Source organism: Falco naumanni, chromosome 5, assembly GCF_017639655.2.
Source record: "Falco naumanni isolate bFalNau1 chromosome 5, bFalNau1.pat, whole genome shotgun sequence".
In the NCBI taxonomy this organism is placed as follows: Eukaryota; Metazoa; Chordata; class Aves; order Falconiformes; family Falconidae; genus Falco; species Falco naumanni.
In genome coordinates, this window is record NC_054058.1 from 8,212,621 (window position 1) to 8,226,242 (window position 13,622).

The window sequence follows — 13,622 nt, forward strand, 5'->3', positions numbered from 1 at the left end:
ACTTTAGGCACCTTGTACAATAGGGAGTTATTTAGGGTTGAGGGGAGTGGGGGTTAAGGTAACAATGGGATGCTTTTCAGAACATAACTTAATTGTCATGAAATGAGATGGCGAACCAGCAAAGATGGGCCATTTAAGGCCTTTTCCAATTTAAATGGCTTTATCAAGCCAGAGACCTCCTCTAATACCAAAGAACTCGTCCTTAAATTTAGGGACTGAGAGTTCCAGTCTCTTTGCTGTGCATCTTGGCTTCCTCTTGGGAGAACGAAAACCCATGTTTCATACCCCTGGCTGCTATGTAATGACTCTCAGAACTTCCCCATATCTAATGTGGACCAAAACACACCATAGAATAATTTAAGTTGGAAATAACTGACGGATTTCATCCACCAAACCCCTACCCAAAGCAGGTCTAGGTTGCTCAATGCTTTGTCCAGCATAGCCTGGACTGTCACTCCCAAATTACAAAGATTGTTTTTCATTCAATGTACCAGGTATTTCCAAAATCACCATTGCTGTCCATCTGTCTGGGCTGAACAAAGAACCTTCATATAGAGGACCACCGATGCTCACTGAAATATTCATTAGCAGACTAAACAAACAAAGTCACACACCATTTAACAGTAGAAAAATTTGTCTGGGAGACATAAGCATTACAACCCTACTCTAAAGTGCCTGCGCTGACTTGCCGCCATTCTTATTAACCAGCTAAGCACAACCACCTCTGTCCAGCAAACCAAAAACTTAAGCCCTCATCATGTCTCGTGCTCCAAAGAAGTTAATATTTACAGGGAACACTTTACACTTACCTGTTTCCTTGTGCGTGTTTTCCCTGTCCTCAGCTTAATATAGCGGGCAATCAGCTCATTTCGGCCTGGAACAGAGAAAAAATGCACATACAGTTCAGAAAGCTATGACGCCAGGGGAAAATGGCCAATGGACTTATCTATCTGTAGAGATGAGCAGTGGGGCAATACTCCGCCACTACTTTTTATCTTAGAAAGATACTCATTAGTTCACATGGTAAAGGTCTGAGTTTTAGAAGCAGAACTTTGGGCTGCAAATTCTATTTCCCAGCTTGCATCTGTATGGCTTAAAATCACCAATAAAAAGGACAATCATATGCTTTACTTAATAATTACATGACCACGGTGTGCAGAAGCCGTAAACATGGATCAAGATTGCCAGTACAAAGAAGAAAATGGAAAGCCGCTCACCCTAAAACATTCAGGAAGGCAAGACCAAAGATCCAGATAATAACTGGGCAGTCAGCCTCACCTCAGTCCTGGGAGGTGATGGAGCATGTAATCCTGGATCCCACTTCCAGATACATGAAGGACAAGCAGATGATTAGAAGTAGTCCCCGCAGGCTTACAAATGGGAGATCATACTTAACCAGTCAGATAGTTTCTGTAGAGAGGCGACTAGCTTAGTGGATGAGCACAGACGGAGCTTTGTATACTGTGACACCAGTAAGGTTTCTGTCTCTGTCTCCCATAACATCCTCATAGGCAACCCGACAAAGTATGGGTGAGATCGGTGGACGAGGAAGCGGACTGAAAACTGGCTGAAGGGATGGGGTCCTGTTTGACAACGAGCTGCCAAGGAACGAGCCAGCAATACACCCTCCTGGCAAAGAAGGCCAGCAGGGCCCCAGGCTGCATTAGGAGGAGTGTTGCCAGCAGGTCACGGGAGGTGATCCTCCACCTCTACTCAGCACTGCTGTGGCAACATCTAGAGTGCTGCGTCCAGTTCTGGGCTCCTCAGCACTAGAAAGATGCGGATATCCTGGAGTGTCCCCAGCAAAAGGTCCACGAGAGGGATAAAGGGACTGGAGAATCTTTCATATGAGGAGAGTCTGAGCGAGCTGTGACTGTTCAGCACAGAGAAGACGGTGGAATTTTTAGTCAATGCATATAAATACCTGATGGGAGAAGGCAATGAAGAAGAGGGAGCCAGACTCCTCTCAGTAGTACCCAGTGATAGGACAAGAAACAATGGGCACAAACTAACACATGAAATTCCATCTGAAAACAAGAAGAAAAAGAAAAAAAATAAAAAAGAAAAGAAAAAAAAAAAAAGGAAACCCCAACTTTTTTACTGTAAGGGTGGTCAAACACTGGCACAGACTGCTCAGAGAGGCTGCAGCCATGTCCATCCTCCATCCTGGGAGGACACTCAAAACCTGACTGGACACAACCCTGTGCAACCTGCTGGAGTTGATACTGCTTCAGCAGTAGGGCCAACCTAAATAAACCTGTCATTCTGTGAACCTAGAAAATAAATGACAATGGGGAAGTACATGGAAACAGTTCCACAGAATTTATCTGTGTGACACGATACAGTGAATTAAAAGTGCTTTCAGGCTCTTGCAGGCATCCCAAAAAAAGCAGCACTCTTCAGAAGAGATATAGGGAAGCAAGCTTAGCTTTGTGGAAGTTGAGGGGAGCTCCCATCAACAGGAAGGTGGGGCACTGGCTGGGAGAGGTGATGGAACTCAATTATGGGGCAAGCATACATTGCAGGCACTGGAGACAGGTTTTACATCTTGATTTTAAGAGATGACACAGTAAGATTATGCCCTCCAGGGCCAAGGGAAATGAAGACGAATCACTTCATGTTCAATGTGAGAGGAGAGGCCAGCAAAGAGATGCAAAGAAAAGATGGTCACAGTGAGAGATGAGGGAAATTTTATTAACAGCAACAAGAATGAAACGGCTAAAGAAATGTGAAGCTACAGGGTCACTGGTACAGAATTGAGAATTGCTTAAAATGAGAGCAGGAAACTGCAGAAGACTCAGGTGCAGGATTTAAAAAACAGAAGAAGCAGGGACGGCCAAGCCACTGACAACTTCAGCAGTGAACAGGAGAAGCAAGCTTAGACTCAGTTCACAGCTGGCACCACAGAACTGTCTGAGCGTGGGCACCAAGACATGAGGAGACCATGCAGGTTCCATACACTGGCTCCTATGTATCAAGTCTAAGCAGACACACAGAATTTCATTCTCTTCCTGGAGATGGAGAAATAAGGAGTAGAAACAGAAAAGCAGCAGCTACACATCTGAACTCTAGGTTGATTCAAGGCAGAAAACATGACAGAAAGAGCAGGCTCTGCAAAATAATACATTTGTGGTTACCACACTAGTAGTGACACTATACTTCAATAAAAAGTTGGGAGTGGGAAGTGCAAGTCTGTGTGACATCTTATATGGCTGCAAATGTTTGATTAATTATGATGAAGCAGGAATAAACTGGAAATCAAAGCCACAGCTCTTGTGAAGTTTATTTATAACAAAATTATAAACCCCCAGTATTTTCTATGGAAAGTTTATGGGTTGAATGGAGAACTTGTACATTAGGACATCACAGACAACCAAAAAGCAAGGAGTGAAAACACATGCAATATTCCAGTAGTTTAATATTCCATGAAAAAGTTGTCACTTGTTTTTATTTAAACCCTTGTTTAACTCAATCTTGGGGAAAAAAAAAATAATGCAAGGGAAGACTCTATGCTTGAGATTGACCACCCAACCCTTTAGAGAAGGGCTGGCAAAGCTTCCAATTCCATCTGTTTCTGAAACAGAAGAACGTAAATGTCCATGACTGCATTTAGGCCATGTTCATGAAACATAACCAAAGCACACATCGGGACATAAAAGCATTTTACATTTACAGTTCTGAGTCTTTTCCTAATGGTGTCATGACAGAAGCTCTCCTTATTCCCCTTGGAGAAGAATCAGGTCTGTAGCTGGGAAAACAGCTCCAGCTCCTCTGTGCGCAAACCAGGAACCACTTCTGTGCCAGAAACACAATGCCCAGCATGTAACCACTGACCTCTTCAGTTCCCACAGGTTCAGCATTAGCATGGTGACATGCCCAGGAGAGTTTGATGGGAGCAGATGCTGTTACGCTACTTTCCACCTGGCTGCTTTTCCAACCAATGTAACCACTTCTTACAAAGCTGAGACCAACTACTAGTGACACATACCCACAGTGCCATTTTCTAGTGCCAAGAATAATATTTACGGCTTTTCAAAGCCTCCATCTGTTGGACATGGATCTAAGTTGAAAGGTAAGAACCAACTGAAGCGATTCTTCTTGCACAGATGCCGGCATGTATGCAACTTCAGGACAGTTTGCCACATGTCAGAAGTGGGAAATGCGCAGAACAAAACAAGGTGCTCAAACCCTCGAGTCTCAACCAGATATAATAAATGTTACGGTGCAAATTTAGCTTTGTTATGTTTCCACGAAAGTCAAGAAATTATAGAGACTAAGCAGTCTGACAGATCACTATTCTGCTTCAGCAGTAGAGGGCTGCAGGGGTAAGCTGTGTGAGAGGATGCCAAGAACAGCCCCATGCCAGGCACAGTCAATTCCAACCATCTCCAAAATGGATGAAAACAACAATCCATCAAAACCTCAACCAGAGGAGCACAAGCTACCTTTGCTCAAACGTATTTTGGAAAGGGCAATAGCCACTACCGGCAGGAGACACACACAAAAGGAACCACAAAAAGGACACATGAGGATGCACAGAAGGAGAAATGCAAGATATGTAAAAAGACACATTTGGAGAAAAGAAAGGAGGAAAGAAGACAGACACATGGTAGGGGACATTGTTGCAGATGTGGCTAGAAAAGTTCTCTTGGGAAGAAGTGCTCCGAGGCAGGAGTATACTTCGAGGTAACTGCAACTCATGGAAGACCCATGCCAGAGCAGGGACAACTCTGAAAGGACTGCAGCCCACTGAGAATCTATGTAGATGCAGAGGAGCAGCAAGAAGCAAGCAGCATCAGAGGGAAAAAATAATTAAAAGGATTGGCAGACAGAAACCTTTACACAGTGACCCCAATCTCCTGCATCACCCAGTACCTCAAAGGAATTCTGAGGACTGAGTGTATATGAGAGTATATGAGTGTCTATGAGAGAATAAACCAAGGGAAGCTGAGACTAGGAAGCAGGGAGGAGAGGCAGTAAACTGTAGTCAAGCCTAAGAAAGTGGGAGATATTTTCCTAAGTGTGTGTTTCAACTGTCTGTCTTTGACAACATCAGCCAAAATTACAAAGCTCTTTCAGGCCACATACTTCACTGGAGAAGACCAAGGTGGGGGAAACTGTTGTACAAACTGCACATATTAGAAGCTGGTATAGAATGCTCTAGAGAAAGCATTCAAATGTGGATCCTCAAAATTTCTAGTTTTAGAATTCACTTCCCACTTGCCACCACCTCTCATATAGCCTTCCTCTTCCAGAAGCGTGTCCCCACAGAGCCAGGGAAAAACAGAAAAGTGGCAGGGTATATTAAGCTAATAAAGATACTGGCAGCAAAAAAAAAAAAAACCCAACCCAGATCACTCTACAAAGACATTAGCATCACAGGGATTACTAAATATAGAACTATGCAAATTGCCAAGCCCAGTAAACTGCAGCAAGCACGTATTAAATTACCATGAATCAAAACTGCAAGAGAAGCAAGTCCTAAATGTCTTCTGTTTTTCTTATCAGAAGTTAGATGTAAGCAGGTATTATGCGGCTGGAAGCCCGCAGGTTCACAGCCTCGGGAAAGCGCTTTCTTTGTTTCACAACCCTGGCTGCGGGGTCAGCACAGACGAGCACCCCCCTCCCTTGGCTGGGACAGGCGGAGCTGTCATAAACCGTCAGATGGTTCATTTTTTAGAGCCATGTAAAGTGTCCCTTAGTAACCTGATCATATGTTGTGTTCTTAGAATAACTCCCGCTGGGGCCTGCCACGGTCACCAGAACCTGCCAACAGTTGTGTCTCCTCTGTCGAAACTGCGCATTGGGTTTCATGAAGCTCTAGCCAACATACCAACTGCAGCACAGCACCTCTACCCTCCCTGTAGCCTTCCCCTTGGACGCATGGCTTGAAAAAAGGAGTAAAGACAGATTCTTTTATGTTCTTTACCTCTCGCTCCTAACAAATTCTCAAGGACATCAATTTAGCTCCCACTCTGTCTTACACTAAATTGCAGAATTTGCATTCAGTAAGTTATCCAGGAAGGTGTTGCTAAGAGAAGTGAGTAAAGAGGCTCTACACCTGTAAGCCCTTCAATGTAAGGGGAGAGAACTGTCTGCCTATAAGGAAGGGAATAAAAAAAATCCAAGGAAAATCTCACAGCCATAGAAATATTTCCCAGTCCTCAAAGCCTCATGCTAGCTTTCTGCTAGGAACGATATATTACTGCTTACAGAAGAGGCAGATAAAGCACACACCCCTGTTGCCAAAGAAAGCAGAAGAGCCAAAAGCTTCTCTTCTGTGATAGGCAAGAGGAAAGAACTCAATGACTTCTGCAAAATCCTTCCAGTGGGAAACTGCATGAAAATATCTGCTTCTTGGTAGCAGGTATCTTTTCTGTACCAAAAGCAAACACTACCTGTGAAGTGCAACAAAGATAAGAGAACCACAGAAGCAACTATAGGGCTGTATCCAGTGAAAGGTTAATCAAAGCAAGGTCAAGGAAGCCATCCCAACTATGATTTCAATCTCTTTGTGTCACTTAACTATAACTCCTGGGAAACGGCTGCCTATGGCTGCCTCCTGAACTTGCTAAGCACTTAGTTTAACTGTCGATTACAGTCAACATACACACAATGAACTGTGTGCATCAGACAGCATGACAAATAAATCTAGACATAAGAGGGAATTTAAGGACACCTCAGCTGTCCACCAAACGTCAATGTTTCTCTATGCATATGAAGCAAAACTAACCGCCGAGCCAGTCGTACCAGAATGACACTTAAGGCAAAAGCAGCGTGTTATGTTTGCATTTGCATGTGGGACTAACTGGCACTGGAGTCCGCACTGAGCCATACCTCCCTTTCCACCTCTCCTTCCACTGCTTGCTCCTCCCAGCTACACTAAAAGCCATCCTGGGCAGCACTCTTTCCAGAAACAGGGCCGCATATGTCAAAAAATACATTTTTGTCTTTCCGACGGCTAATCCCATCTTCTCATCGAGATGCACGGACACTCAACTCTTACTGGTATAATTGTTAACATTGTTTTTAATGCTATCTTTATTACACTTTCCCTTCATCACAAGCCATTCTTTCTCATCAAAGTCTTGGTGAGAATATTCTGTTAGCTTTCCAGTTTCCCAGCCCAGCTTTTTCAAGGCAAGAGAAAATGTAGTACATGACCTTTCCTTCCCTGGTGTGGGCTCCCTTCACCCCTTCCTATCTTCCTTGACTTTTGGCAATCGACAATGTCACATCTTTCTTGATTATTTGGCACACTTGCTTTCAACCTTACAATCTCTTTTACAGGAAACTTGTTTATGAAGTTTTAGACTTTGGCCTCTCCCCCCCCTCTTTCTGAGCTCTGCCTTGGTATACAACTTACGTAATACAGTGACTGTTCAGCAACCAGACTCTTTCAAGGGCTCAATCCTTCCCTCCCTCTGTTTCAGCTCCTACTTTTACTGTTAATTCCCCTACCAGAGCTGAGGCTGTCCCCAAAGTCAAGAAAAATTCTGCAATAACCATCTCCCTATTCATCTCTATCTTTCCACCTCTCCTTGGGAACCTCCACCCTCACTCCCCCACCGTTAATCTCTAACTGTTGTTTACTCTTTACTGGTCTTCAATCTTTGCTGGTACCTATAAACTAAACATAGTGAGCCATAACGTAGCACGATGACTTGGTTTTCCCATTTATCTGGACTGCAACCGTGGCAAATCCTTGTGGGAAGCAGCCCCAACAGCAGTGGACAATCTCCAGAGCAACATGTCTATTTTTAGTTAGGAGCTGGAGACAACTCTTTAAATGATATATTACTAATGGCAAGTTCACTCCGATCAAGCTCCTTTTGAGCTCTTTTTAATAACCTGCATTTTTATTCCCAATTTCTAGACTGAATCCAGAGAACTGTATTTAGGAGGCAATAAAAGAACTTAATACACCACTATGACCATCATACTGGGATCACTTCACATGAAAGAGACCACAGAAGACCGTACTGCATTTTAGTGCACTGGCCCATCCTATAACGACATCTCTCCCCACACCAATGCAGAACTTCAGTGCTTAACGGTCAGGTTTGAGCTCCCATAGCACAGTCACACGTACCGAAGAACTTTATCTTCAGCTGTGAGAAGTTTCCTCGCTCTGATGATTCATTCCATGCTTGAATTTTCTCAGTATTAACCTTCTACAAGAAGATTCCCTGAGCTCAGGCAGTCCCAACAATAAGGGGATTTTGAGATGAAGACTCAAAGCGAGCTGAGCCAGTACTTCTGAAAAATGTCAAAACAATCAGATCCCTGAAAACATGATACTGAAGCGATCAGCACCGCCATATCAGCTCTTCTCCGACACACCTGTTCTCATCATTTGACAGTGCACATGCTGAGCTTTTTCCTCTTCTGAAATGACAAAGAAGTTGAAACTGTATTTGCTGGACAGAATACGCCAGCCAAGCACATCATGTGGGGCAATGGCAGTCGGGTGATCAGTCTGTCTGAGATCATAAAGCTCAGTTGTCTCATCTACAAACTGGCCTAAATGCTGAAACCTCACCTTGCATAAAAGGCCTTTTGCTGGGTAGGTTAGTGTTTACTCCACTCCTTTGCCACTGTATAACCTAAATTCACAGCTAGAAACACATGAAGTGTTATCCCCATTTAGAAACTGCTGTTTCTTGATGTCCAGCTGAAGACGCTTCATGCAAGCTGCATGACTGAGGGATAACAATTACAGATCCTGCAGGTTTAGGGAAGCTTCTTACTGGTTTCAATCAAGGAGTTACATCAACAAATTCTTCATCAACAAAACAACCTGAAGCAGTTCCCCTCTCCTCAGCTGGTCATTCCTCCTCCTGCAATATTCCATCAACTCCTGTGTGCAGCTGTACCAATTAAACAGCTGGAAGAAGGGGGAGGAAGGACTGACACACACCCCACTAATTACCAAAGATTCAAAAACAAGCCCCCACCCCCCGCCCCACTTGGATTTTCTTGGTGGTTTTGTTTTGGTTTTCCCAATCAGCCTATTTTTAATTGGATTAGTGAACTAGTTAATTGGCCACATTAACCACTGCATTGGCACAACAGAGGGAACAGAGAAAGAATCAGGGCAGAAGTTCTTAAACCAGTTTTGCCACCAGAGAAACTGTAGCCTGGAACCATACTCCACCTAACTCACACACACTGGCTGCAAAGCAAATGGGCCAGGCTCTTCCTGTGCTTGCATCATTTGTCTAAAGGCTAGACAGAGTTAAAGTACTTCTTAATTACTGCCCCAAAGTTATATGGAGTTATTCCCTGTAAAGATGAGCTTTTACTAAGGTAAAACAATACAATCAACTTAATGGGAAGCTCCAGGCTACGCAGCTCTTCACCACCTCTCATCCTTTAACACAGTTTTTCAGTGCATAAATCGAATGTTCTCATCAGCTGTGTTTCCCCACACACCTCAAGCTATAGAAATTTAAGATAATCCATCAGATAAAGTAGTCCTCCATCGACACATTAAGGGCTGCAACAGGAACAGAGCTGGGACTTGTTCCGGTGCTTCCCAGAGTAAGACTGATGAGAATCTTACAGAAATTGTTTAGATTCAGTTTGGCTTGGAAATCCCACAAACACACCAAAGCAGCTGCATATAGTAATATGAGTCCATCACATGCCAGGGAGTGTATCAGCTAACCCCCAAACAGCCAGTAACAATCCTACATGGAAAGGCATGTCAAGCCAACAGCTTTCAGTCTCTCAGGTCACCTGAGAATCACAATGTTATACAGGCACAAACATCCTTCACTCACCAAGGCCCAGGTTCAGGAAAACACGTTGAGGGTAGCACTGAAACTAATGCTGAACTGTAACAACATCCTCCAGTTCCCATGAGTCCAAGTTCTACATTACAGACCCAGACATCTGCTAAATTCTTCCTTAGGTCAATAAATGTCTTGTCTGCTTGTTTCAATAACTTCCAGTAGCTGCAGGGTATTGGAAGCAACTAAAAGCAACCCTCCATAGCGCTCCAGTGATATTGCCTCAAAGGGCAGCAAGAACTTCGGCATCTCGCCTCCTCCCCATTTCGTGGTCCCTTGCAGATTTCTGCCCCGAGTGCTAACCTTATGCACGTGCCCAGATGACAGGTTGACCGAGTACCCAAAGCTTCAGCTATCACAGAAACAGGAGCTAAAAGGGGTCTATGAGCTCCATGCAGCCACTCGCTGCGTGACCAGCATGGAAACACGCTGTTGCTGTTCTCAAGGCCATGGTCTGGCTTAGTCCTGTGAGGAGTTGTGACAGCTTCACTGGACACGTGAGACTACACCAGGACCGGGTCCCGGCCAACTGACTGAAAATTATGCAGCAGCTTCAAGGAAAGCAAAAGAATCCAGAGACTGTTCTTGCATTATATGAACAAACAAATACCGACTTGGTAAGTGGGATGGCTGCCACTTCACCCATCTTCAGTTTTCGCCATCATGATATAGAGCACGTTGTCCGGGATTTCTTTAAACCATCAAGTTATAGCTTCAGCTTAAATGAATGGCTGGCTACTGCCGAAAAGCAGTTGCCTTTTTCCCCTAAACCCCTCTCACCGGGATGTTCTGCAGGTCAGTTCAGCTCTCTAATCCTGCAGGAGTCTGTCCAGCTCATTTTGCCAGAGCAGTTTCCTATCAGCTTAGCAAGCTAAAATGGATCAGCAAGGGAGATTACTGGAAACTGAAGTTAACTTAAAGAGTGGGAACACAAAACTGGGAGCGGAGCAGGGGAGCAAAGAAATGGGAGTGTCAGCTCTCTCTTTTCTTCTGCAGAAAACTGTCAGGTCACCTCAATGTTCTGAACTCCAGCCTAAGCTCCCGAAAAGGGATTTGGGATTACTGTACAGATCACATGAGAGGAAAGAAGAGTGATTCTAAGACATTTTACATGCAAAAGTTTTTAACGAAAACAGTGTCGTTTCCTGTTCAAAAAGCTAGAGACAGAGCAAGACCATGCCTGTGCATGTGCACGCAGTGAGCCTCCGAGAGGCTGAAGGAATACCCAGAAGATGGGTCACAAGTTCAAGGTGACAGCAATGAGGAACAGCTGCTGGCTATGCACCCTTCAGCAGCAGGTGTACCCAGGCCCCAGAGGTTTCAGTCAGCTCTGCCAGTGACCAACAGACTTACAAGACCATCTGTCTGGGCACAAACTGCACACAGCCTTCCCAGTTTTGCTGCCCAAATCTTCACCATGCACAGACAATACAGGGCTTGTTATGGATTAGCTAATGAGCAACTGTTCAAACCAATAGACAGTCCTAGTTCTCCTGTGCTCATTATCTGGATTCTACATGAATGAGAATACTGCCTCTTCTTTTAGCTGTAACATTGTCTTTTTCTGATTAAGCAGCTTTCCTTCACTTTGGGGAGCCCCTTAAGGCACTAGAACCTGGAAAGGATTTGTCGTCTTTTACCGGTTTTGCTTAACAGATGTATAGGGCTACTTTATTAAGTTTTGTTAAGTTATATTTCATACATGCCCTCCAGCAAGATGGCATGCCTTTGAAAGATGCTTTAACAGAGAGTTCATGTGATAGGTTTTGCTTACCTGCACTGCAGAAATAAGGAAGCTCCTTTTTTCCTACGCCAGGTCTCCGCATTATCTGCTATTGACACTTATCAGCTCCCTCTATGTGCACCTCCCTGCCTGAGAAACGCTATCACCCTTCTCTACCCAAAGCCTGACTAATCACCAGAAAATGAATTCTGAGAAAGCACTCCTAGTATTTATCTTGAAGTTCGCTCTTCCTGTTTCAGACCTGAAAAACAGCCTCTATATCCATCAGTCTCACAAACTTACTCACGTCACAAAATACAGACAGTATAAATGATAATACTAACAATTTGGAAAAAAAACTACAGATATTTACAGTGGAAAGCCGTAGTAGGTCACCACCTAATGTCCGCTGTTCTCTGTTTTTTGTGTAAAATCATAGTACCTCTAATCTAGAGTCCACCTCTCATTCACAGAACACAAACATACACAGGCGCACACACGTGCCATTCCTTGGGACTAGTTTTACAAATACATTCCTTATAATTTTATCTGGTACAATTTTAAAAGCCCCCAACAACAGCATTTCCATTCTGAATTCCCCACAGGAGCGAGAGCCCTCAGCACGGAACACCATGCTGTCGTGGAGCTTCTACTGATATCCATCCTATATTCCTTCTTTCTGTCCCATTAATCCTAGTCATGCTCACATGTTCCACATAAAATCCCTCTCCCTCCTAAATGTTAACACCCTTCAAATATTTTTAGACTGTTATTATGTGTCCCCCCACCCTCCACCTTTCAGTCATCGCTTACCCAAGCTATGTATATTTAGCTACTTTAATCTTTCCTCCTAAATCAGTCCCTTCAACTCCCAGAGCTCAATGTTAAGCCTGGTAAGCTTGTTGCTCTTCTGAGCTCACTCCATGTTTTTGAGATCTTTCTGGTAATGTGTTCACAAGAACCTGTCCAGAAAAGCGGTTTATACACACTTGTTTTAAAGCAAACACAAATCTGAGCCAGCGGACATTATTAATTTTCATTTTCCATGTCTGATTTTGTTCCAGGTTTTGAATTCAATCTGAAATTTTAAATATAAACAAACGTTTTGTATATTTAAGAGCAGATTAGCAGCTGGAAATATTTGGATCCAATTGTGAAAGAACACTGTGTTTTTAAAAATTTAAAAAGCCACCAAAGCTTTTTCAGTAAACTTTTCAGAAAACAACTGGAAATGTATAAAGTTATCCAGAAGCACAGCAGAAGCAAAACAATTAATTGCTGCAAGAGAAAAGGCTGACAAATTATACTGAAAGTCTCTCAGGTATAAGGCAGACGAGTGGATGCAGCTACAAAGCATAAAGCTGGCTTACTAAACTAGAAATCAATTAAACTGGCTGTGTTATTTACAATGAAAAAAAAATCAGAACAAGTGATTTGTTGACAATATACCACTACAGATCAACTCTATCTTGAAGAATTACTAAACATTTGAAATTTAGAAATGAAAAAGCCAGAGGAAGGCCAAAGGGGTAATGCAATGTTGCTAATGAAGGAAGTTACTTGAACATGATGAAAGTTCTGTGGCTGCAGACATACATATACAGTAAGAAAAACATAATCCTACAGAACACGCTTCAAGCCCAGATTTAAGCTAAAAATCAAAAGGGAAGGAAAAAGTTATGTGCTCTTGCTTGAAACAACAAAGCCCCCCAAAAGGTAGTCACAATTATTTTGGTAATGTGTAATACACAGTAAAACTGCTGATATATTTCTGTTCAGTACTAAGCATGTTAAGAAAAGATGCCACAGCCAGTACTCTAGTAACTGCAAAAGCAAGCAGTTTTTTGGTTGGCTGGCATTTCAAAAGTGGTAAATTCCTCAATATTCAGGAAATGCCTGGAACTCATGGAAAAATATTTCTTTTTATGTTTGCATGGAGAAAACACCTGTTAAACTGACATAGAGTTTAACATGAAAAACGCTAAATTTGGGTTACAAAGGAGATAGAAGGAAAAACTTTACAAACTCCACAAGTTTAACTTGCTGCAAATGTCTCCAGAAATCTGGCTTCATCTAGTCAACAGCAAAGAACTAAAACCAGACAA

The 13,622-nt window shown here is 43.2% G+C and overlaps 1 protein-coding gene across 1 annotated transcript in view; it reads right to left on the bottom strand.

Annotated features, from left to right (window-relative positions):
- The window catches only part of TEAD4 (TEA domain transcription factor 4), a gene marked incomplete at its 5' end in the record, with an annotated part of 57,163 nt that overhangs the window by 24,491 nt on the left and 19,050 nt on the right, over positions 1-13,622 (bottom strand). The window contains one exon of the mRNA XM_040594975.1: positions 810-874. Coding sequence (XP_040450909.1) covers positions 810-874 — 65 coding nt within the window. The remainder of the gene's footprint in view (positions 1-809; positions 875-13,622) is intronic.